The sequence below is a fragment of the Hyla sarda genome, chromosome 3 (genome assembly GCF_029499605.1).
Source record: "Hyla sarda isolate aHylSar1 chromosome 3, aHylSar1.hap1, whole genome shotgun sequence".
Lineage (NCBI taxonomy): Eukaryota > Metazoa > Chordata > Amphibia > Anura > Hylidae > Hyla > Hyla sarda.
In genome coordinates, this window is record NC_079191.1 from 36,554,815 (window position 1) to 36,582,454 (window position 27,640).

The window sequence follows — 27,640 nt, forward strand, 5'->3', positions numbered from 1 at the left end:
CAGTAGGGACTGCGGCGGATTTTCCGCAGTATAAATTCCGCTGTGGAAAATCTGCTGCAGACAGCCAGGAAGAGCCTGCCCACTTTCAAATACGCAGCGGGAAACCTGCAAAAAAATCCGCCCGTGTGAACCTACCCCTAGAGTGCATTCACACACACTTTTAAAAAAAAAAATTTTTTAGGGGGGGTGTAAATATTGTTGCCGATTTGGTGTGAATCGGGGTCTAAGCCCTTCCTTTCAGATCTCCAACTCTGGAATCTACTTCTGGCTTAGAATCATAAACCTATATCAAAAACTACAGTAGAGTTTCCCCCAAAATCGCTGTAGGTACATCCAGCCTTTGGCTATATTCACACTGTTTAATTTTTTATTTTATTTTTTTGTACACGTGTATTTGCGCCCATTTATTCTCAATATCAAGTCTGCACATAAAAAATGACCATATTTTGCACATTTTGTACGCAGTGTGAACATAGCCTTGAGTGCAGCATAGTCATTTTGCATTAAACAAGTCACATCAGCCATAAAATACAAAAACCGTATTGTTTGCATATACAGGACGGACAGCGCTACGTATCGTGCATATATCATTCACTAGGGGCGATATTTTCTAAATATACAAAATTAACAGTCCTGTGGCCCATACAATGAGGTTAAACAGGTTTTCTGGAATATATATATATATATATATATATATATATATATATACACACATACATATATACACACACACACACACACACAGGTATATATACACTTAGGAAATGTAAAAAATAAATTAAAAAAAACACACATATGGCAATGTTGTCCAACCAGGGTGTCTCCAGCTGTTGCAAAACTACAACTCCCAGCATGCCCGGACAGCCGTATCAGGAACTGTCCAGAGCAGGAGAGAATCCCCATAGAAAACCTATGCTGCTCTGGACAGTTCCTGACACGGACAGAGGTGTCAGCAGAGAGCACTGTGGACAAGACAAAAAAAGAAATTCAAAAAGAAAAAGAATTTTCTCTGTAGCATACAGCTGCTAAAAAGTACTGGAAGGGTAAAGATTTTTAATAGAAGTCATTTACAAATCTTTTTAACTTTCTGGCACCAGTTGATGTAAAAAAAAAAATAAAATAAAAAAAATGTTTTCCACCAGAGTACCCCTTTATGGGTGCGTTCACACGCTATTTGTTTTTGCGTGTTTTCCGCTGCATATTTGAAAGTGGGCGGGCTCTTCTCGCCTGTTTGTAGCAGATTTTCCGTGGCGGAATTTACACTGCGGAAAATCCGCCGCAGTCCCTACTGACTTCAATGGGGCTTGCGGCGGATTTTCCGCAGCGTAAATTCCTCCGTGGAAAATCTGCTGCGGACAGCCGAGAAGAGCCCGTCCCCTTTCAAATACGCAGCGGAAAAAACACACAAAAACAAATGGCGTGTGAACGCACCCTAATGGATATTTCTGTACATTATTAGGATCGTGTTGTGTTATATATGGGTCATGGTTTGTAATCCAATTTTTTTTTTTTTTTAGATCAACTGGCTCCAGAAAGTTAAACAGATTTAAAAAATCTTAATCCTTCCAATAGTTATCAGCTGCTGAAGTTGAGTTTTTCTTTTCTGTCTGACAACAGTGCTCTCTGCTGACACCTCTGTCTGTCTCAGGAACTGTCCAAAGTATGAGAGATTTGCTATGGGGAAATCGCTCCTACTCTGGACAGCTTGTGAGACAGAAAAGAACAACTCAACTTCAGCAGCTAGTAGATCCTTCAAAGAAAGAAGGTCCACGGCACTAGAATATGATGCAATTTAAAGGTTCTTTATTGCAGCATAGCAGTATACAGAGGTGTAGTCAATCAGCCGACAAGCGCAGGTTTCGCGTTTAAATGACCCTTTCTCGAGATGATGCTTGTCGGCTGTTTGACACACCTCTGTATACTGCTATGCCGCAATAAAGAACCTTTTAATTGCATCATATTCCAGTGCCGTGGACCTTCATACTTTAAGGATCTACTAGCTGCTGCTACTTTCCGCTGAGCACGGGATTGCTGGACTTGGTCTCTGTTTATCCCTAATACATCGGCATTACGTGAGTTGTTGCGGGAACAAGCTTCCGCCACCTGTGATTATTCAACTTCAGCAGCTGATATGTACTGGAAGGATTAAGATTTTTTTTTTAATAGAAGTAATTTACAAATCTGTTTAACTTTCTGGAGCCAGTTGATCTATAAAAGAAAGTTTTTTTTTTTCCTGGAATACCCCTTTAAATCAACCTTGGACAAGAAAGGTGCTCTTCTCAGACAAACCCATACACCCTCTATAAAAGTGTTTCCCAACCAGGGTGTCTCCAGCTGTTGCAAAAATACAACTCCCAGCATTCTGCAAGCGATCATGTTACCCTATAGGGCAGTCATAACCGACCAGTGGGCCTCCAGCTGTTGCAAAACTACAACTCCCAGCATGCCCGGACAGCCTTTGGCTGTCCGGGCATGCTGTGAGTTGTAGTTTTGCAACAGCTGGAGGCTGTCTAGGTTGGGAAACACTGGCATAGGGAATAGTAAACAAGTGGGTGGGTGTAATAAAGGGTTAATACAGTTAACCCTCCTCCTTGTTTAGCTCTGTATGAACATCACTCCACTCCTTGAGACAAGTCTCAGCAATTTGCATTCTAATTTACAGCACCTTGGGCGGGTGACAAGCGGAGACAGTGGCCCCGGGTCATAGGGAGCAGGTTACATTAGCATTGGGAGCAGATAGGAGGCTTAAATCCCTTCTCCAAGGGCTCCATTTGCATTACAGCCAATGAAGCAATTACTTTTCTTTATGGGCAGCGAATAGGGGTAAGCTGCAATACCAGTCACAAGCAAAGGACCACGGTGGCGCTGTTTTTCCATATTTTCCTGGTAGAGCTGCTTCCCTGTCATCCCCCAAAATAGTCACCGTCATTTGAACAAACTTTGCATAGATCAATAGTACAAGCGAATGTAAGAAACTTTGCTAAATATCTTAATAGACAAAAATGCTTCTTTCTCCTGCTATCAAGCTTCTTCCCTCTCCGGTGAGACTGTATTCCACTCGGAAAATCATCTCAGTTTTGTCCTGCATCTGCAAGACAAGTCTATGGAGAAGGAGAGAACTACAAATTACAGAAGAAGCCTGCAGAGTAAAAATCTGCTAAAAGACATACCCGATATACGTTATATTGGGGGAGATTTACCAAAACCTGCGCAAAAGTAAAAGTTGCCCAGTTGTCCATAGCAACCAATCAGATTGCTTCCTTTCTTTTGCAGAGGCCTTGTTAAAAATGAAAGAAGCGATCTGATTGGTTGCTATGGGCAACTAGACAACTTTTCCTTTTGCGCAGGTTTTGGTAAATCTCCCCCATAAATGATCATAAAATAATTCTGCTCCTCACATACAAGGCAGCTTATCCTTAAAAGTCACCTGAAATGACAGGCGAACTTCTGAAAACAAAAGTGACTTTCATGTCCACGGTTGGTATTATGTCCTAGGTATTGTAATTCTGCCCCAGGGGTAAGTTGTAATGCCCGACACAACCTTGGACAAGAGTGGCGCTGTAGGTCGCAGCCAATAGCGCTGTTTCTGGTAGTGGTCATGTCATTGCAATTTTATGCAACTCTTTTAATGCGGTCCAAAGTTATCCCCTACCCACAGTGTTTTTCAACCAGTGTGCCTGCAGCTGTTTCAAAACTACAATTCCCAGCATGCCCGGACAGCCGAAGGCTATCCGGGCATGCTGGGAGTTGTAGTTTTGCAAGAGCTGGAGGAACCCTGGTTGGTAAACACTGGTCTAATGACTGGAAATAAAAGCATGAGTGTTTCCCAACCAGTGTGCCTCCAGCTGTTTCAAAACTACAATTCCCAGCATGCCCAGACAGCCTTCGGCTATCCGGGCATGCTGGGAGTTGTAGTTTTGCAACAGCTGGAGGCACCCTGGTTGGGAAACACTGGTCTAATGACTGGAAATAAAAGTATGAGTGTTTTTCAACCAGTAAGCCTCCAGCTGTTTCAAAACTACAATTCCCAGCATGCCCGGACAACCGAAGGCTGTAGTTTTGCAACAGCTGGAGGCACCCTGGTTGGGAAACACTGGTCTAATGACTGGAAATAAAAGCATGAGTGTTTTTCAACCAGTGTGCCTCCAGCTGTTTCAAAACTACAATTCCCAGCATGCCCAGACAGCCTTCGGCTATCCGGGCATGCTGGGAGTTGTAGTTTTGCAACAGCTGGAGGCACCCTGGTTGGGAAACACTGGTCTAATGACTGGAAATAAAAGTATGAGTGTTTGTCAACCAGTAAGCCTCCAGCTGTTTCAAAACTACAATTCCCAGCATGCCCGGACAACCGAAGGCTGTAGTTTTGCAACAGCTGGAGGCACCCTGGTTGGGAAACACTGGTCTAATGACTGGAAATAAAAGCATGAGTGTTTTTCAACCAGTGTGCCTCCAGCTGTTTCAAAACTACAATTCCCAGCATGCCGGACAGCCTTCGGCTGTCCAGGCATGCTGGGAGTTGTAGTTTTGCAACAGCTGGAGGCACCCTGGTTGGGAAACACTGGTCTAATGACTGGAAATAAAAGTATGAGTGTTTTTCAACCAGTAAGCCTCCAGCTGTTTCAAAACTACAATTCCCAGCATGCCCGGACAACCGAAGGCTGTAGTTTTGCAACAGCTGGAGGCACCCTGGTTGGGAAACACTGGTCTAATGACTGGAAATAAAAGCATGAGTGTTTTTCAACCAGTGTGCCTCCAGCTGTTTCAAAACTACAATTCCCAGCATGCCCAGACAGCCTTCGGCTATCCGGGCATGCTGGGAGTTGTAGTTTTGCAACAGCTGGAGGCACCCTGGTTGGGAAACACTGGTCTAATGACTGGAAATAAAAGTATGAGTGTTTTTCAACCAGTAAGCCTCCAGCTGTTTCAAAACTACAATTCCCAGCATGCCCGGACAACCGAAGGCTGTAGTTTTGCAACAGCTGGAGGCACCCTGGTTGGGAAACACTGGTCTAATGACTGGAAATAAAAGCATGAGTGTTTTTCAACCAGTGTGCCTCCAGCTGTTTCAAAACTACAATTCCCAGCATGCCCAGACAGCCTTCGGCTATCCGGGCATGCTGGGAGTTGTAGTTTTGCAACAGCTGGAGGCACCCTGGTTGGGAAACACTGGTCTAATGACTGGAAATAAAAGTATGAGTGTTTTTCAACCAGTAAGCCTCCAGCTGTTTCAAAACTACAATTCCCAGCATGCCCGGACAACCGAAGGCTGTAGTTTTGCAACAGCTGGAGGCACCCTGGTTGGGAAACACTGGTCTAATGACTGGAAATAAAAGCATGAGTGTTTTTCAACCAGTGTGCCTCCAGCTGTTTCAAAACTACAATTCCCAGCATGCCGGACAGCCTTCGGCTGTCCAGGCATGCTGGGAGTTGTAGTTTTGCAACAGCTGGAGGCACCCTGGTTGGGAAACACTGGTCTAATGACTGGAAATAAAAGCATGAGTGTTTTTCAACCAGTGTGCCTCCAGCTGTTTCAAAACTAAAATTCCCAGCATGCACGGACAGCCTTCGGCTGTCCGGGCATGCTGGGAGTTGAAGTTTTGAAACAGCTGGAGGCACCATTGGTTGGTAAACACTGGTCTAATGACCAGAAATAAAAGCATGATAGATCTCTTTATGATGGGTATACTTGTCGATATTGTATGTAACTGGCATTAAGGTAAGACACCCGATTTGCCGAGTGTGCACTCACCCTCAGTACCCCAGACTCAATTACCAATTAACCACTTGCGAAACGGTTCGCATAATGGAGGACTGATTAGGTCTCAGGCCCATGTCTACATAACCAGGTGACATGCCAGCTTTAAGTACTTCTGTTTATCTAAAGATGATTCACTCAACACAGCCCACACACCCCCCTGCCTGGGAGCCAAATGGTGGAGTCCACCCCCAGGCAACTTTGTTAGCCAGAAATCTGCATTCCATGCAAAAAAAAAAAAAAAAAGCCAGAGACTCCTTAATTTACACCTCTGCCTCCGTCTGTCACCTGCAAACAAGATCCGGGAAAAACGCACAAGCAAAAAGTGGCGCGCTTGCCTATTGCGACCAATCGGACCACTCGGCAATTTTTGCTACAGACTGTAAAGTTGCTCATGTTTTTTAAATTTTAAATTTTTTTTTGTAATGAAGCAGGGTTTCCCAAGCTGTGGCTCTCCAGTTGAGAAAGAACTACACCTCCCAGCATGCCCAGTCAGGACATGGTGGTAGTTGTCCTTTTTGCAACAGCTGGAAACCATTCTGCAATTGAGATTAGAACAGTGTTTCCCTACTAGGGTGCCTCCAGCTGTTGCAAAACTACAACTCCCAGCATGCCCAGTCAGGATGTGGTGGTAGTTGTCCTCTTGCAACAGCTGGAAACCATTCTGCAATTGAGATTAGAACAGTGTTTCCCTACTAGGGTGCCTCCAGCTGTTGCAAAACTACAACTCCCAGCATGCCCAGTCAGGATGTGGTGGTAGTTGTCCTTGCAACAGCTGGAAACCATTCTGCAATTGAGATTAGAACAGTGTTTCCCTACTGTGGTGCCTCCAGCTGTTGCAAAACTACAACTCCCAGCATGCCCAGTCAGGATGTGGTGGTAGTTGTCCTCTTGCAACAGCTGGAAACCATTCTGCAATTGAGATTAGAACAGTGTTTCCCTACTAGGGTGCCTCCAGCTGTTGCAAAACTACAACTCCCAGCATGCCCAGTCAGGATGTGGTGGTAGTTGTCCTCTTGCAACAGCTGGAAACCATTCTGCAATTGAGATTAGAACAGTGTTTCCCTACTGTGGTGCCTCCAGCTGTTGCAAAACTACAACTCCCAGCATGCCCAGTCAGGATGTGGTGGTAGTTGTCCTCTTGCAACAGCTGGAAACCATTCTGCAATTGAGATTAGAACAGTGTTTCCCTACTAGGGTGCCTCCAGCTGTTGGAAAACTACAACTCCCAGCATGCCCAGTAAGGACGTGGTGGTAGTTGTCCTTTTTCAACAGCTGGAAACCATTCTGCAATTGAGATTAGAACAGTGTTTCCCTACTAGGGTGCCTCCAGCTGTTGCAAAACTACAACTCCCAGCATGCCCAGTCAGGATGTGGTGGTAGTTGTCCTCTTGCAACAGCTGGAAACCATTCTGCAATTGAGATTAGAACAGTGTTTCCCTACTGTGGTGCCTCCAGCTGTTGCAAAACTACAACTCCCAGCATGCCCAGTCAGGATGTGGTGGTAGTTGTCCTCTTGCAACAGCTGGAAACCATTCTGCAATTGAGATTAGAACAGTGTTTCCCTACTAGGGTGCCTCCAGCTGTTGGAAAACTACAACTCCCAGCATGCCCAGTAAGGACGTGGTGGTAGTTGTCCTTTTTCAACAGCTGGAAACCATTCTGCAATTGAGATTAGAACAGTGTTTCCCTACTAGGGTGCCTCCAGCTGTTGCAAAACTACAACTCCCAGCATGCCCGGACAGCCTTCGGCTGTCCGGGCATGCTGGGTGTTGTAGTTTTACAACACCCTTGTTGGAAAATACTAGATAACAAACTATGACCCATATGTAACACAACGCGATTCTAATAATGTACAGAAATATCCATTAATATACCGGATTAGAGGACATTCTGGATTATCAAACACTCAACTACTTGTGTATAAAATGGGTTAACGAAAAACAAAATTCTATTTGGATTCCCGAAAACTAAAGATTTTGGATCGGTTCCGCCGGCCTGGTCGGACTATCTTGCAGCTTTGGTCACAATTTCTGAACTATCGAATGCTGGATTAAAGGAATCACACTGTATTTGACAGAAACAAAAACTGGCAGTGCTTTTAATGATAAATCAATGAATAAAATAGAGTCAGACAACGAAATAAAGGATATTGGTCCATGTTCACAACACAGAATAAATAAGGGGGGAAAAAAAACAAAAAACTTTGCTGATCATGTGACACACAGATGGATCCGTAATACCAGAAATGATGTACCTGGGGCGACGATAGAGCAGTGTTCCTCAACCTGGGGCAAAACTATGACTCCCTATACACTGACATGATGGGAGTTGTGGTTCTTCAGCTGTTGTTGCCAAACTACAATTCTATGCGCGGACATTTTGGCAGTCGTGGTTCTTCAGCTGTTGCCAAACTACATTACTCTATGTAATGACATGATGGGAGTTGTGGTTCATTAGCTGCTGACAAACTACAACTCCATGTACTGACATGATGGGAGTTGTGCTTCTTTAAAACCACAACTCTATGTGCTGACATGATGGGAGTTGTGGTTCTTCAGCTGCTAAAAAACTACAACTCTATGCACTGACATGATGGGAGTTTTGGTTCCTCAACTGTTGCCAAACTACAACTCAACATGATGGGAGTTTTGCTCCTTTAAAACTTCAACTCTATACCAGTGGTCTTCAACCTGCGGACCTCCAGATGTTGCAAAACTACAACTCTCAGCTGTTGGCTGTCCGGGCATGCTGGGAGTTGTAGTTTTGCAAAATCTGGAGGTCCGCAGGTTGAAAACCACTGCTCTATACACTGACATGATGGGAGTTGAGGTTCATTAGCTGTTGCCAAACTACAACTCTATGTACGGACATGATGGGAGTTGTGCTCCTTTAAAACGACAACTCACTATGTGCTGACATGATGGGAGTTGTGCTTCTTCAGCTGCTAAAAAACAACACCTCTACGCAGTATGCACTGACATGATGGGAGTTGCGGTTCATTAGCAGTTGCCAAACTACAATTCTATGTACTGACATGATGGGAGTTGTGCATCTTCAGCTGCAACAAACCTACAACCCTATGCAGTGACATGATGGGAGTTGTGGTTCCTCAACTGTTGCCAAACTACAACTCTATGTACTGACATGATGGGAGTTGTTAAAACTTCAACTCTCTATACACTGACATGATGGGAGTTGTGCTCCTTTAAAACTTCAACTCTCTATACACTGACATGATGGGAGTTGTGCTCCTTTAAAACTTCAACTCTCTATACACTGACATGATGGGAGTTGTGGTTCATCAGCCGTTGCAAAAGTACAACTCTCTCTATGCACTGACACGATAGGAGTTGTAGTTTTGCAACAGCCGAAATGCTACACATTGGGGAACACTGCTCAAAGACAATTAGATATGAAAATTGCTTAGGATATCGCTTCCTATAGATGAATGAGTAGTCCAACAATATATATAAAAAACATTTATTTTACAATCAGGGTGCCTCCAGCTGTTGCAAAACTACAACTCCCAGCATGCCCGGACAGCCGAAGGCTGTCCGGGCATGCTGGGAGTTGTAGTTTTGCAACAGGTTCCATAATCTAAAATTCTAAGCTGAGACGCTATCCTAATACTGACCATAAACAGCACCATGTGACAGATTTTGGGGCAACATTGGGGTCACTATACACCCCCCAGTTTAACTATTTAATGCCTTTTGGCTTTGAAAAGAAAGATTATTGACACAGCAATTCTCTTATCTAGTCACCTGGTTGTAAATCTTCACCCACAGGATGTATATATATAACCATAGGCAGCTGGTCTCTGGCTATATACCTGCCATCTTAACATGAACAATAACCGTTGATACATTCAAACATAAACAATAAACAAAAATGATACAAACATAAACAATAAACAAAAATGATACAAACATAAACAATAAACAAAAATGATACAAACATAAAGAAAAAAAAAAGAAGACACATTGGATTGCAACGGTAACATCCGGGTGACACCGACTTGTAGCAGATAAGCAGACCTTTCCATACATACAGGATCCTAGGGCTGAGCATCTATCTCGGGGTTTCCCAACCAGGGTGCTTCCAGCTGTTGCAAAACTACTACTCCCAGCATGCTGGTGAGTAGTAGTTTTGCAACAGCTGGAGGCCCCCCTGGTTGAGAAACCATTGATCTATTTGCACGGTACAGAGCAGACATTTTCAAAAGCCAGCTGCTGCCAGGTACACATACATACAGGATCTCAGGGCAGAGCATAATAGATCAGTGTTTCCCAAGCAGGGTGCCTCCAGCTGTTGTAAAACTACAACACCCAGCATGTTCAGACCGCCTTCGACATACATACAGGATCCTAGGGCTGAGCATCTATCTCAGTGTTTCCCAACCAGGGTGCTTCCATCTGTTGCAAAACTACAACTCCCAGCATTCTGGGAGTTGTAGATTTGCAACAGCTGGAGGCACTCTGGTTGAGAAACACTGATCTATTTAGTGCAGTACAGAGCAGACATTTCCATAAGCCAGCTGCTGCCAGATACACATACATACAGGATCACAGGGCTGAGCGCCTATCAGTGTTTCCCAACCAGGGTGCTTCCAGCTGTTGCAAAACTACTACTCCCAGCATTCTGGAAGTTGTAGATTTGCAACAGCTGGAGGCACCCTGGTTGAGAAACACTGATCTATTAGTATAGTACAGAGCAGACATTTCCATAAGCCAGCTGCTGCCAGATACACATACAGGATCACAGGGCTGAGCGCCTATCAGTGTTTCCCAACCAGGGTGCCTCCAGCTGTTGCAAAACTACTACTCCCAGCATTCTGGAAGCTGTAGATTTGCAACAGCTGGAGGCACCCTGGTTGAGAAACACTGATCTATTAGTACAGTACAGAGCAGACATTTCCATAAGCCAGCTGCTGCCAGATCCACATACAGGATCACAAGGCTGAGCGTCTATCAGTGTTTCCCAACCAGGGTGCCTCCAGCTGTTGCAAAACTACTACTCCCAGCATTCTGGAAGCTGTAGATTTGCAACAGCTGGAGGCACCCTGGTTGAGAAACACTGATCTATTAGTACAGTACAGAGCAGACATTTCCATAAGCCAGCTGCTGCCAGATCCACATACAGGATCACAAGGCTGAGCGTCTATCAGTGTTTCCCAACCAGGGTGCCTCCAGCTGTTGCAAAACTACTACTCCCAGCATTCTGGAAGCTGTAGATTTGCAACAGCTGGAGGCACCCTGGTTGAGAAACACTGATCTATTAGTACAGTACAGAGCAGACATTTCCATAAGCCAGCTGCTGCCAGATACACATACAGGATCACAAGGCTGAGTGTCTATCAGTGTTTCCCAACCAGGGTGCCTCCAGCTGTTGCAAAACTCCAATCCCAGCATGCCCAGACAGCCGAAGGCTGTCTGGGCATGCTGGGAGTTGTAGTTTTGCAACAGCTGGAGGCACCCTGGTTGGGAAGCTCAAATCTTTCTGTACATTTATTATATCCAGCTGCTGCCAGGGACACATACATACAGGATGCCAGGGCTGGGCATCTATCTGAAACCAGCTGCTGCCAGGAACATATAGAGATGGGCTTGTAGCACAATATACAACAGGACTGGGTCCAACAGCAGCAAGAAAAAAAATAAAAAATAATAAAAAAAATCCCTTCCAAATCTCACAATTCCCAATGTAAGATTATTGGAGAATTCCAGTGTTGCCCCTTGGCACAGGGAGCTTGGCACAGTCTGCAATGCCCTTATTGATGTCCGGTCGCTGTCCAGCAGCTATAACAGTGGCACTACATGAGGCTGCAGGCACAATACTGTAAAAGAGCCATGTTGGTGGGGGGCAGTGCCAATGCATGCTCAGGGTAAATCCGGGGATGCCCCCCGGGTCTCCTTGGCCTTCTTGCAGCTGTACAGCCACTTGATGATCCTGGCATTCCGTTCTATGACCGATGTGTTGCTGTTGCTGCCCGGGAGCTGCCCCCCGCCGAGCTGCTCGTCCTCCTGCAGTCCACCATTGCTGCCCTCCCCCCCGCTCCTCCGACTGAAGCCGCTGTCGGACGTGGCTACACTGGCACTGCGTAGTCGGTGGCCGGCGCTGTTGTCCAGGGCATCCTCCGGGGCGGCGGTGAACATGTCCTTGCCCAGCTCCTCCACCACCTCGGGCTCCAGGCCGCAGTACTTGAAGAAGGTGTCAAAGTCGGAGAAGGATCGGGAGTATCTGGAGCTGATGTCCGACTGCGAGCGGTGCAGGCCGGAGCGGGATCTCTCCTTCATCCGGCTCTCCGCGATAGAGGGCGCTATAGAGACCAGGGGTTTCTCCTTGGCGCTGCCCAAGAACAGCCTCCTGACCAGCCCGGTCCTGGCATCCTCTGCCATGGCCTCTCCTCGGTTCTTCTGCCTGTAGATGACCAGGGAGTCCGGCCTCAGGAGCCTCTTGCTGCTGCCCCTCCTCACAGGAGTCCCGGACTCTGCCTCCTGCTGGCTGCCCCTGGAGCTGCTTTCTGTGCTGCTTTCTGACGCTGAGCTGCCAGCCACCTTCTGGCTCTTCACATACTTGGCCTTGTCCGCTGCCAGCCGCTCCACGGCGCTCAGGGTGCTCCGGGCAGGGGTGCCAGTCTCTATCTGCCGGCGCAGGTAGTCGGGGCCCCGGGTGAGCAGCCTGATGGGCAGCACCGGGCTGTGGTGCTGCAGATGGGAGATGGGCTGCATCCTCACCGCACTCATCACCTCTGTGGGCATAGCACCTGCTGAGGGCTGTCAGTGACCAGTGTCCAGTGCACTAGTGATGCCCCCTCTGCTGCCTGTCAGTGCACTACTGATGCCCCCTCTGCTGCTGGTCAGTGCACTACTGATGCCCCCTCTGCTGCTGGTCAGTGCACTACTGATGCCCCCTCTGCTGCTGGTCAGTGCACTACTGATGCCCCCTCTGCTGCCGGTCAGTGTACTAGTAATATCTCCACTGCTGGCTGTCAGTGTCCAGTGCACTAGTGATATCCCCTCTGCAGGCTGTCAGTGCACAGGTGATGCCTCCTCGTCGCCTGCTCTGCTGTCTGTCTGCCTGCTGTTCCTGCGACACTCCACTACATCAAGCATTGACTGCCCCCGGCCCCACCAATCAGCGCTCGGCACTGCCAGGAGGGGGCGTGTCTGGCAGCGGCACACTTTCTCCCTGCAGTGCTGTGCGGCTCGTCCCCGCCCTCCTGTTATTTCTCTTTTCTTCCAGGATGTCAGAAGTGTGCGGGTTTTCCGTGTGGGGTCATAGGGCTCCAGGAAAAAGATCGGTGTCCCTACGTGGGTTCCCCGCGTGGGGTCATCGGGCTCCAGGAAAAAGATCGGTGTCCTTACGTCACGTTAACACCTGAGATGCGTTTTTGGGGCATACAATTTTGAGGAGCTAGTCAAGGGTTTTGTTTACAAACAGTGGGACTTCAGCTGTTACAAAACTGCATCTCCCAGCATGCCCGGACAGCCAAAGGCTGTCCGGGCATGCTGGGAGTTGTAGTTTTGCAACAGCTGAAGGCACGTTGGTTGGAAAACCTTTAGCATTTGGTAACCTGTAGAATTCAAGCTGTTGCAAAACTGTGTCTTTTCCCAGTCTTCAGCTGTCTAGCCATGCTGGGAGTTGTAGTTCAGCAACAGCTGGACTGTTACGCCTTGCTGGGAGCTTTTACAGCTGGTCTGCCGGCATGCTGGGAGTTGTAGTTTTGGAACAGCTGGGCTGTTAGGGCATGCTGGAATTTGTAGTTTTTGCATTAGCTAGGCTGTTAGGGCATGCTGTAAGTTGTAGTTTTGCCACAACTGGACTGTCTGGGCATGCTGGGAGTTGTAGTTTTACAACAGCTGGGCTTCCAATGCATACTGGGCGTTGTAGTGTTGTAACAGTTGGGATGTTAGAGCATGCTGGGAGTTGTAGTTTTGTAACATCTGGTATGTCAGGGCATGCTGGGACTTGTAGATGTGCCCCAACTGGACTGTTTGAGCATGCTGGGATTGTAAATTTGAAACAGCTAGGCTATTGGGGGCATGTTGGGAGTTGTAGTTTTGCAACAGCTGTGTTGTCGTGACATGATGGGAATTGTAGTTTGGCTACCGCTGGGTCATCTGAACATGCTGGGAGTTGTAATTTTGCAACAGCTGGAGGCACGGGGGTTGGAAAATATTTAGCTGTTGCAAAACTGCGTCTTTTCCCAGTCTTCAGCTGTCTAGCCATGCTGGGAGTTGTAGTTCAGCAACAGCTGGACTGTTATGCCTTTCTGAGAGCTTTTACAGCTGGGCTGTCGGCATGCTGGGATTTGTAGATTTGTAGTTTTTGCATTAGCTAGGCTGTTAGGGCATGCTGAGAGTTGTAGTTTTGCCACAACTGGACTGTCTGGGCATGCTGGGAGTTGTAGTTTTGCAACAGTTGGGATGTTAGAGCAGGCTGGGACTTGTAGTTTTCTAACAGCTGGTATGTCAGGGCATGCTGGGACTTGTAGTTTTGTAACAGCTGGTATGTCAGGGCATGCTGGGACTTGTAGTTTTGTAACAGCTGGTATGTCAGGGCATGCTGGGACTTGTAGTTTTGTAACAGCTGGTATGTCAGGGCATGCTGGGACTTGTAGTTTTGCCCCAACTGGACTGTTTGAGCATGCTGGGATTGTTATTTTGAAACAGCTAGGCTATTGGGGGCATGCTGGGAGTTGTAGTTTTGCAACAGCTGTGTTGTTGTGACATGATGGGAATTGTAGTTTTGCTACCGCTGGGTCATCTGAGCATGCTGGGAGTTGTAATTTAACAAAATCTGGGCTGTGAAGGTATGCTGGAAGCTGAAGATTTGCCACAGCTGGGCTGTCGGGCATGCTGGGAATTGTAGTTTTGCAACAGATGAGCAATTCTGGCACAATGTGTGTGTATATATATATTGCATCAGGTTTATTCTCAGCATTCAACATTAGATTGGTACAAAAATGATGTTAGGTAAACCAACCATCCAAACAACCATTGTAGCAAGATTTTTTAAAGCCAAGGAACGTGCTCTCGATTCACCCAAAGTGCAAGAAAAAGTGCAAACGTGTTACACTAAAAAAACGTGCACAAAGGATGCGGTCTATCACAAGCCCTTCTCCGATAGGAGAGAGGCCCCCCAACAAACCTTACCCTTCGCCTCCGGACCAAAAGGTACCTGTGAGGTTCCAGGTCCGATGTCCCTTTTCGCCGAAGCTACTAGGGGACCACAAATGCTCCCGGCATCCCCCTTGGCGTTAGCCAAGGTATCTGCCCGCAGAGCCGATTACGGTAGGTACCCTGCCAAAGCAGGAGTACCCGGGGTGTTTGCAGGGAGGTGCGGAACCTAATGGCCACACACACCTCCCCTAGACCGCCAGGAGGGACACCCAGAAGGGCTACCGCATCCTGACAAATCCTGTGAACACACAACACGCAAAAAGTGACACAGTGAGACAAAAAGAAATAAATAAGTGAATGTGTGCAGATATACTGCCCGGACATCCGGCCGGATCTATAAGAATTTCTCTGATCCTAGCCAGAAGGCCGGGAATCAAGAGGTGAGTGCCACAAGGTGAAGAGATTATGGTGCCCGTGCTTCAACTCAGTGAGCCGATCCTCCCAGTGAGTTTCGGCACCTCGGGGGTCACCACTCCCCGAGGCACAAAAGTACCTCGGCTCGAGACCCTCTCAGCCTCATGGCGAGACCCCGAGGGAACAGGTCACATCGGGGCAGCCGTCGAGCTGATTCCTCAGAACCAGCCCCGGAAAGCCCTGGTACACCTGCATCCTCCATGCAGCACCCATCCCCACCAGCATGAAAACTGATAAGAACAGATACTACACTTGATCTTAGCCAAAAGGCAGAGAAGCGATTGTAGCAAGATGCACCAGATGTATCATGCGGCTGCACCACAGGGATACACTTGGCACACTATCCACCATGCTGGTCTAGTTTTATCCTGTGTAACTTCAGGAAAGTTATAAGAAATCTGCCCCTTGGGGTTGTTGTTTTTTTTCTATCACAGACACAAAGGAAAAACTCAGGGACAGCAGCGAGCTCCTATACAAAACAGTACACGGGGCCCTTGCTCCCTAAGGCTGTGTTCAGATGTAGCAGATTTGTCTAGATTACTCAATGCAAATTTGTAGCAATTTACATTACAAGTGGATGGGGCTTTAAAATCCGTATGGAAAATAGAGCCCGCCGCAGCTTGTTAAAGCCACAATACACTTATTCTTGTGCACAAAAACCATAAATTTACACTTTGCAAGGGAAAATAAATACCCTTATAGCCTCGTAGAATTCACAACTTAGGCTCCATTCACACTATACGTTGCTCCGTTTTAATGTCCAAAGGCTGTCCGGGCATGCTGGGAGTTGTAGTTTTGCAACAGCTGGAGGCACCCTGGTTGGGAAACACTGGTCTATGTAGAGGACAGGAGCTTCTTCAGGGTCCTATACAGTACACGCAATGTCCTAAAAATGTAAAATGGAGCCGTCCTCACCTGGTGTCCAAAGGAGCAGCTAACCCTGGTACAGGTAAAGAGTACAGAACATGTAATACCTCCCTGTACTGTAGGGGGTGCTACCAGACACCAGTCAGTGCATACACTTCAGTAATACAGGGGTATTACCAGTGAATGTCCATTCTGATTGGTCGGTTCTTCGAGCCATTGACATGTTTCACAGATCTGGACTGTCCGTAGCATTGTATGTTGAGTCTGATTTCAAGTTACAATGGTCCAGAAAAGACCATTGTATGTTGAAACTATTGTATGTTGAGGCCATTGTAAGTTGAGGGATCACTGTATATGTTGGCTCCGTTTTAAAGACCCGTTACAATGTCCCGTTAAGAAAACCCTTAAAAACAGCCGTTAAGAAATCCCATTCAAGTCCATGGGATTTTTTGATTATCCGTTATCACCCATTATGAATAAAGGACGTTATTTGTGACGGGAGGAAAAACGTTACATCCACTGATTTTTCTCCTGTCACAAATAACGTCCTTTATTCATAATGGGTGATAACGGATAATCACAAAATCCCATGGACTTGAATGGGATTTTTTTACCGGCTGTTTTTAAGGGTTTTCTTAATGGGACATTGTAACAGGTCTTTAAAACGGAGCCAACATATACAGTGATCCCTCAACTTACAATGGCCTCAACATACAATAGTTTCAACATACAATGGTCTTTTCTGGACCATTGTAACTTGAAATCAGACTCAACATACAATGCTACGGACAGTCCAGATCTGTGAAACATGTCAATGGCTTGAAGAACCGACCAATCAGAATGGACATTCACTGGTAATACCCCTGTATTACTGAAGTGTATGCACTGACTGGTGTCTGGTAGCACCCCCTACAGTACAGGGAGGTATTACATGTTCTGTACTCTTTACCTGTGTTACTGAAGTGTATGCACTGACTGGTGTCTGGTAGCGCCCCCTTCAGTACAGGGAGGTATTACATGTTCTGTACTCTTTACCTGTATTACTGAAGTGTATGCACTGACTGGTGTCTGGTAGCGCCCCCTACAGTACAGGGAGGTATTACATGTTCTGTACTCTTTACCTGTACCAGGGTTAGCTGCTCCTTTGGACACCAGGTGAGGACGGCTCCATTTTACATTTTTAGGACATTGCGTGTACTGTATAGGACCCTGAAGAAGCTCCTGTCCTCTACATAGACCAGTGTTTCCCAACCAGGGTGCCTCCAGCTGTTGCAAAACTACAACTCCCAGCATGCCCGGACAGCCTTTGGCTGTCCGGGCATGCTGGGAGTTGTAGTTTTGCAACAGCTGGAGGCAGTCTAGTTGGGAAACACTGACATAGACAGTGATTTACAGCTCCCAGCAGATCTTTTTTACTTTTATTTGTAAGGATTTGCTTTATCTATATTAGTTATCTACTTATTTTTGTTTAGTCCTCACTTTTTCCTATTTTCGGATGACATTTTGTGGCTTCAGAACCAATTACCAGTTTCCATAGAGTTCTGGTCTCAACATACAATGGTTTCAACATACAATGGTCGTCCTGGAACCAATTAATATTGTAAGTTGAGGGACCACTGTAGTGTGAAAGGAGCCTTAGTCCATTACAAAATCTTTAACAATTAAATTTACCCAAAAACAGTGTTTCCCAACCTTTTTCAGCTCAGGCATACCTTGCGGTAAAATATTTATTACGGGGCATGCTAACACCCCCTTCCCCATATGCAGTTTGTCCCCTGTAGGTAGTTTTCCCCCCAGATTTAGGACCCCCTGTAGATAGTTTCCCCCCCTGTATGTTAAAGGAAATATCAAGTGCTGAAAAACTTATCCCCTATCCTAAGGATAGCAGATAAGTTTCAGATCGCGGGGGATCCGACCGCTGGGGCCCCCCACGATCTCCTGTACGGGGCCCTGACAGCCTGCGGGAATGGGGCGTGTTGACCAACTGAACCAAGCGGCGGCTGACACGCCCCCTCAATACAACTCTATGGCAGAGCCGGAGCGCTGCCTTCGGCAATCTCTGGCTCTGCTAAAGCGCTGTATTGAGGGGGCGTGTCGGCCGCCGCTTCGTGCAGTTGGTCAACACGCCCCCTTCCCGCAGGCTGCCAGGGCCCCGTACAGGAGATCGTGGGGGGCCCCAGGTAGTTTGCCACTGTATGTTGGACTGTCCTGTAGGTAGTTTCCCCCCCATATGCAGTTTGCCTTCTAGTTTTTCCCATGGATGTAGGACCCTCTGTAGGTAGTCCCCCCCCGCCCCATATGTAAGGGTAGTGTGCCCAATTAGGTAGGGCACCCCTGAAGTTAGCTCCCCCTTCTGTAGGAATAATTCTTCCATCACTCTCACAATAAAAACCTTACTACAACTCCCAGCATGCTGTCACAGATATGAAATGCACATCCATAGTCTCACGTATGATCCTGCACAGATTGTTCACATCACAAATGAGTCTTCTGGAAGAATATTAAAGGGGTATTCCAGGCAAAAAACTTTTTATATATATATATTTTTTTTATATATATATATATATATATATATATATATATATATATATATATATCAATTTACAAAGTTAAACAGATTTGTAAATTACTTCAATTAAAAAATCTTAATCCTTCCAATAGTTATTAGATTCTGAAGTTTTCTGTCTAACTGCTCAATGATGATGTCACGTCCCGGGAGTTGTGCATGATGGGAAAATATGCCCATAGGAACTGCACAGCTCCCGGGATGTGAATCATCAGAAAGCAGTTAGACAGAAAACAACAACTCAACTTTAGAAGCTAATAACTATTGGAGGGATTAAGATTTTTTAATCAAAGTAATTTACAAATCTGTTTAACTTTCCGGAGCCAGTTGATATATTAAAAAAAAGTTTTGGCCTGGAATACCCCTTTAATGTCTTAATATGGCACCAACATATTCTGCAATGCTGTACATAGACACTGTGTAAACATGTACTGTAGTGGCATACATCACCTATAGACACTGTACAACCATATAATAGTGGCCTACATCACCCATAGACACTGTACAGCCATATAATAGTGGCATACATCACCTATAGACACTGTACAGCCATATAATAGTGGCCTACATCACCTATAGACACTGTACAGCCATATAATAGTGGCCTACATCACCTATAGACACTGTACAGCCATATAATAGTGGCATACATCACCTATAGACACTGTACAGCCATATAATAGTGGCATACATCACCTATAGACACTGTACAGCCATATAATAGTGGCATACATCACCTATAGACACTGTACAACCATATAATAGTGGCCTACATCACCCATAGACACTGTACAGCCATATAATAGTGGCATACATCACCTATAGACACTGTACAGCCATATAATAGTGGCCTACATCACCTATAGACACTGTACAGCCATATAATAGTGGCCTACATCACCTATAGACACTGTACAGCCATATAATAGTGGCATACATCACCTATAGACACTGTACAGCCATATAATAGTGGCATACATCACCTATAGACACTGTACAGCCATATAATAGTGGCCTACATCACCTATAGACACTGTACAGCCATATAATAGTAGCATACATCACCTATAGACACTGTACAGCCATATAATAGTAGCATACATCACCCATAGACACTGTACAGCCATATAATAGTGGCATACATCACCTATAGACACTGTACAGCCATATAATAGTGGCCTGCATCACCTATAGACACTGTACAGCCATATAATAGTGGCATACATCACCTATAGATACTGTACAGCCATATAATAGTGGCATACATCACCTATAGACACTGTACAGCCATATAATAGTGGCCTACATCACCTATAGACACTGTACAGCCATATAATAGTAGCATACATCACCTATAGACACTGTACAGCCATATAATAGTAGCATACATCACCCATAGACACTGTACAGCCATATAATAGTGGCATACATCACCTATAGACACTGTACAGCCATATAATAGTGGCCTGCATCACCTATAGACACTGTACAGCCATATAATAGTGGCATACATCACCTATAGATACTGTACAGCCATATAATAGTGGCATACATCACCTATAGACACTGTACAGCCATATAATAGTGGCATACATCACCTATAGACACTGTACAGCCATATAATAGTGGCATACATCACCTATAGACACTGTACAGCCATATAATAGTGGCCTACATCACCTATAGACACTGTACAGCCATATAATAGTGGCCTACATCACCCATAGACACTGTACAGCCATATAATAGTGGCATACATCACCTATAGACACTGTACAGCCATATAATAGTGGCATACATCACCTATAGACACTGTACAGCCATATAATAGTGGCATACATCACCTATAGACACTGTACAGCCATGTAATAGTGGCCTACATCACCTATAGACACTGTACAGCCATATAATAGTGGCATACATCACCTATAGACACTGTACAGCCATATAATAGTGGCATACATCACCTATAGACACTGTACAGCCATATAATAGTGGCATACATCACCTATAGACACTGTACAGCCATATAATAGTGGCCTACATCACCTATAGACACTGTACAGCTATATAATAATGGCCTACATCACCTATAGACACTGTACAGCCATATAATAGTGGCATACATCACCTATAGACACTGTACAGCCATATACTAGTGGCCTACATGACCTATAGACACTGTACAGCCATATAATAGTGGCCTACATCACCTATAGACACTGTACAGCCATATAATAGTGGCATACATCACCTATAGACACTGTACAGCCATATAATAGTAGCATACATCACCTATAGACACTGTACAGCCATATAATAGTGGCCTACATCACCTATAGACACTGTACAGCTATATAATAGTAGCCTACATCACCTATAGACACTGTACAGCCATATAATAGTGGCCTACATCACCTATAGACACAGTACAGCCATATAATAGTGGCATACATCACCTATAGACACTGTACAGCCATATAATAGTGGCATACATCACCTATAGACACTGTACAGCCATATAATAGTGGCATACATCACCTATAGACTCTGTACAGCCATATAATAGTAGCATACATCACCTATAGACACTGTACAGCCATATAATAGTGGCCTACATCACCTATAGACACTGTACAGCCATATAATAGTGGCATACATCACCTATAGACACTGTACAGCCATATAATAGTGGCCTACATCACCTATAGACACTGTACAGCCATATAATAGTGGCCTACATCACCTATAGACACTGTACAGCCATATAATAGTGGCATACATCACCTATAGACACTGTACAGCCATATAATAGTGGCCTACATCACCTATAGACACTGTACATCCATATAATAGTGGCATACATCACCTATAGACACTGTACAGCCATATAATAGTGGCCTACATCACCTATAGACACTGTACAACCATATAATAGTGGCATACATCACCTATAGACACTGTACAGCCATATAATAGTGGCCTGCATCACCTATAGACACTGTACAACCATATAATAGTGGCCTACATCACCTATAGACACTGTACAGCCTTATAATAGTGGCCTACATCACCTATAGACACTGTACAGCCATATAATAGTGGCCTACATCACCTATAGACACTGTACAGCCATATAATAGTGGCATACATAACCTATAGACACTGTACTGCCATATAATAGTGGCATACATCACCTATAGACACTATACAGCCATAAAGTGACATACATCACCTATAGACACTGTACAGCCATATAATAGTAGCATACATCACCTATAGACACTGTACAGCCATATAATAGTGGCCTACATCACCTATAGACACTGTACAGCCATATAATAGTGGCCTACATCACCTATAGACACTGTACAGCCATAGAATAGTGGCCTACATCACCTATAGACACTGTACAGCCATATAATAGTGGCCTACATCACCTATAGACACTGTACAGCCATATAATAGTAGCATACATCACCTATAGACACTGTACAGCCATATAATAGTGGCCTACATCACCCATAGACACTGTACAGCCATATAATAGTGGCATACATCACCTATAGACACTGTACAGCCATATAATAGTGGCCTACATCACCTATAGACACTGTACAGCCATATAATAGTGGCCTGCATCACCTATAGACACTGTACATCCATATAATAGTAGCCTACATCACCTATAGACACTGTACAGCCATATAATAGTGGCCTACATCACCCATAGACACTGTACAGCCATATAATAGTGGCATACATCACCTATAGACACTGTACAGCCATATAATAGTAGCATACATCACCTATAGACACTGTACAGCCATATAATAGTGGCATACATCACCTATAGACACTGTACAGCCATGTAATAGTGGCCTACATCACCTATAGACACTGTACAGCCATATAATAGTGGCCTACATCACCTATTAACACTGTACAGCCATATAATAGTAGCATACATCACCTATAGACACTGTACAGCCATATAATAGTGGCCTACATCACCTATAGACACTGTACAGCCATATAATAGTGGCATACATCACCTATAGACACTGTACAGCCATATAATAGTGACATACATCACCTATAGACACTGTACAGCCATATAATAGTGGCCTACATCACCTATAGACACTGTACAGCCATATAATAGTGGCATACATCACCTATAGACACTGTACAGCCATATAATAGTGGCATACATCACCTATAGACACTGTACAGCCATATAATAGTGGCCTACATCACCTATAGACACTGTACATCCATATAATAGTGGCATACATCACCTATAGACACTGTACAGCCATATAATAGTAGCATACATCACCTATAGACACTGTACAGCCATATAATAGTAGTATACATCACCTATAGACACTGTACAGCCATATAATAGTGGCATACATCACCTATAGACACTGTACAGCCATATAATAGTGGCCTGCATCACCTATAGACACTGTACATCCATATAATAGTAGCCTACATCACCTATAGACACTGTACAGCCATATAATAGTGGCCTACATCACCTATAGACACTGTACAGCCATATAATAGTGGCATACATCACCTATAGACACTGTACAGCCATATAATAGTAGTATACATCACCCATAGACACTGTACAGCCATATAATAGTGGCCTACATCACCTATAGACACTGTACAGCCATATAATAGTGGCCTACATCACCTATAGACACTGTACAGCCATATAATAGTGGCATACATCACCTATAGACACTGTACAGCCATATAATAGTGGCATACATCACCTATAGACACTGTACAGCCATATAATAGTGGCCTACATCACCTATAGACACTGTACAGCCATAGAATAGTAGTATACATCACCTATAGACACTGTACAGCCATATAATAGTGGCATACATCACCTATAGACACTGTACAGCCATATAATAGTAGCCTACATCACCTATAGACACTATGGGGGAGATGTATCAAAATATGTGAAGAGGAAAAGTTGACTAGTTGCCCATAGCAACCAACCAGATTACTCCTTTCATTTTGAAAAAGGGCTTCTAAAAAGAAGCGATCTGATTGGTTGCTATGGGCAACTGATCAACTTTTCCTCTGCACTTTCCCTCCCCCTATATAACCATATTGGCCCTCATTTACTTAGAAAATCGGGTTGTAAGTCTATCTTGCTTTCTTACCCGACTGCTTTTTTCCCCTGGTATTTATTATTATGTCGCATCCTGTTTGTCGCACTGGGTTTTGTTGGTTTTGGTTTCCAACTCCTCTGAGTTGTCGGGAAAAAATCCACAACAATTTAACAAATTCGGGTTGGAAACCTTAATAAATACGTGGGAAAGCTCAGAAATTTCGGGTTACGCCCCTTTTTCGGGTTTGGGAGAATCCACATCTGGTCCGTCGGGAAAAAATGTTGCATCGTGTCGCAGACTGGCGCACCATGTCTACGACATGTCGCAGACAAAGATGCGCCAAAAAAACCCGACAAAATAAGTCGGGTTTAGAATAGTAAATGAGGGCCAGAATGTACATCACCCATTGACACTATAAAGCCATATTATGGTATACATCACCCATAGACACTGCGTAGCCATATAGTGATGTGGTGACCCACTGTGGTGAATGGCGGGACCACGGGTGTAGCGGTGTAAGTGGTGGGATCTGATATTATTAACCCAGGGGGGTTGGATAGTATTAACCCCTATGTGTTCGTGACGCCAGTGTGGTTTTTGGGTTCCGGAACACAACACACCTGGATTCTCCGCTATCCCAATTGCTAGAAGTGAATAAAGAGTCCACAACCAGTTATGGTCAGTTGGAGGCTTTACTGACTAGAAGACAGGTGTAATTATCTTCACAGCTAAGAGCCTGAATTCCAAATGGACACCCCTTTATATAGTGGGGGCCTGGACTATAGCCCATTGGTCAAGCTGAGGGTCATAGGTTAAAGCTGGTGCTCACTGGGAATACATGAGACAACAGATCATGTGACTTAACATAACATGTGACCAACTTACACACAGGTCCTTTAGACCTCCCACAGGTCCTTGAGACTATCTAGACATAGTATCCTGTCTATGCATTAAAGGAACATATACACATTTATTAAAGGGGTATCCCGGCCAAAATCATTTTATCCTCTATTCAAAGGGGGGGGGGGGGGGTGTCAGCAGCGGGCCCCCCACGATCAGACATCTTATCCCCTATCCTTTGAATAGGGGATACAATGTTTTTGCCCAGAATACCCCTTTAAACAAACAGTAGAACAAGGGGAGACCCTGCAGGAAAGCCCCCAGGTCACTGAGGGACTCAACCTGACAGGGCCTAAAGGTAGTACAGGACCGTGTACCTGTACTGGGACATCACAGTGACATACATCACTCATAGACACTTTATAACCATATAGTGGCATACTTTAGCCATAAACACTGTATAGCCATATAATGGAATATTTCACCAATAATGCAAATAATCCTACATGTTGAGGGTGAGGCACCCCCCAGATACACTGTATTGCCATATAGTGCCATACGTCACCCATAGACACTTTATAACCATATAGTGGTATACATTACCCATAGATACTGTATAGCATTATAGTGCCATTCATCACTCATAAACACTGTATAGCCATAAAATAAAATATTTATGTGTTGATGTACGGGCCAGTAGCATTCTATTGCAGTGGTCTTCAACCTGCGGACCTCCAGATGTTGTAAAACTACAACTCCCAGCATGCCCGGACAGCCAACGGCTGTCCGGGCATGCTGGGAGTTGTAGTTTTGCAACATCTGGAGGTCCGCAGGTTGGAGACCACTGTTCTAGTGCATATGGCGAACCTTAAGGAGACATACAGTGATCCCTCAACTTACAATGGCCTCAACATACAATAGTTTCAACATACAATGTTTTATTCTGGGCCATCGTAACTTAAAACCAGACTCAACATGTACAGACAGTCCAGATCTGTGAAATGTGTCACAACTGGAGGAACCGACCAATCAGAATGGGCATTTTACTGGAAAATCACCTCTATTACTGAAGTGCCTGCACTGACTGGCTGTCTGGTAGCGCCCCCCTACAGTACAGGAAGGAACTACAAGTTCTGTACTACTCCTTACCTGTGCCAGGGTTAGCTGCTCCTTTGGACACCAAGTAAGGCTGGGTCCACACTACGTTTTGTCCCATACGGGAGCGCATACGGCAGGAGGGAGCTAAAAGCTCGCGCTCCCGTATGTCACCGTATGCGCTCCCGTATGCCATTCACTTCAATGAGCCGACCGGAGTGAAACGTTCGGTCCGGTCGGCTCATTTTTGCGCCGTATGCGCTTTTACAACCGGACCTAAAACCGTGGTCAACCACGGTTTTAGGTCCGGTTGTAAAAGCGCATACGGCGCAAAAATGAGCCGACCGGACCGAACGTTTCACTCCGGTCGGCTCATTGAAGTGAATGGCATACGGGAGCGCATACGGTCACATACGGGAGCGCGAGCTTTTAGCTCCCTCCTGCCGTATGCGCTCCCGTATGGGACAAAACGTAGTGTGGACCCAGCCTAAGGGCGGCTCCATTTGGGACACTGTGTGTACTGTATAGGACCCTGAAGAAGCTCCTGTCCTCTACATAAACCATTGTTTCCCAACCAGGGTGCCTCCTGCTGTTGCAAAACTACAACTCCCAGCATGCCCGCATGCTGGAAGTTGTAGTTTTGCAACAGCTGGAGGCACCCTGGTTGGGAAACACTGACATTGATTTACAGCTCCCAGCAGATCTTTATTACTTTTATATGTATAAGTATTTGCTTTATCTATATTAGTTATCTACTTATTTTTCTTTAATCCTCACTTTTTCCTATTTTTGGATGACATTTTGGTGGCTTCAGAACCAATTACCAGGTTTCCATAGAGTTATGGTCTCAACATACAATGGTCTCAACATACAATGGTCGTCCTGGAACCAAGTAATATTGTAACTTGAGGGACCACTGTACTATGTAAGCAGCAGTCATGTGTCAGCCATACTTCACTTCACTACACACCTATGCAAGGAAAGTCCACAGATGTAAAAAAAAAGCCCATAGATTTTGATGGCCATGTGTATTCCAAAAAATAATGGGGGGTGAGATTTATCAAAACTTGTGCAGTGGGAAAGTTGCCCAGTTGCCCATAGCAACCAATCAGATCGCTTCTTTCATTTTGCAGAGGCCTTTTTAAAAATGAAAGCAGAGATCTGATTGGTTGCTATGGGCAACTGCACCACTCTTCCTCTATACAGGTTTTGATACATCTCCCCTAATGATTCTGGCTTAGGCCATGTTCGCAATGCGAATTCCGCATGAAAATTCCGCCGTGGGCACATTCCGTCGCAGCAGTGTCCCATTGATTTCAGTGGGATCCTGCTGCGCCGTTCGTACGGCAGATATGCAGAAATTCCGAATCTGGTGTTGGAAAAAAGAATAGACATGACTGTTCTTTCTGCGGATGCATTGCCATCTACGAAACGGTACATTTCTGGCGATTTGTTTTCACCGCGGGAACATAGACTTATACTAGACAGGGATATCCTGCAGTTCCAACTGTCCTAAAGGAAAAAGGATCGGTAAACACTACAATATACTACATAGTAACGCTCCTAGTACTACCATTACCTACTGCATTACAATATGTTGCTTCTTTCTCAGTAAACCTCATACTAGAATTAATTCCGCACTTTAAAGGGCAGCCATGTTTTTTTGATATGTAAATCCGGCTGTGATTGAACGTTTGAGGGTTTTTTATTTTTTTTTCCGTTTTTTTTTTCTGCTGCCGTAATTGTAGCCGTCTGGACTTTTGGAATG

General features: G+C 45.1%; 1 protein-coding gene, 1 long non-coding RNA gene and 1 pseudogene across 3 annotated transcripts in view; 1 reads left to right on the forward strand and 2 right to left on the reverse strand.

Moving 5' to 3' along the window:
• Positions 1–27,640, forward strand: part of LOC130361280 (uncharacterized) — a 483,683-nt gene that overhangs the window by 221,842 nt on the left and 234,201 nt on the right. The window lies entirely within an intron of this gene.
• Positions 5,579–13,063, reverse strand: FAM110C (family with sequence similarity 110 member C). Its single transcript, XM_056564063.1, has one exon. The coding sequence runs from the start codon at positions 12,517–12,519 to the stop codon at positions 11,638–11,640; it is 882 nt and encodes a 293-aa protein (XP_056420038.1). The 5' UTR covers positions 12,520–13,063; the 3' UTR covers positions 5,579–11,637.
• Positions 15,480–15,639, reverse strand: LOC130363217 (U2 spliceosomal RNA; annotated as a pseudogene).

Bases quoted from the DNA above. Each gene is read 5' to 3' on its own strand.
- FAM110C (XM_056564063.1), bottom strand. From the start codon at position 12,519: ATGCCCACAGAGGTGATGAGTGCGGTGAGGATGCAGCCCATCTCCCAT.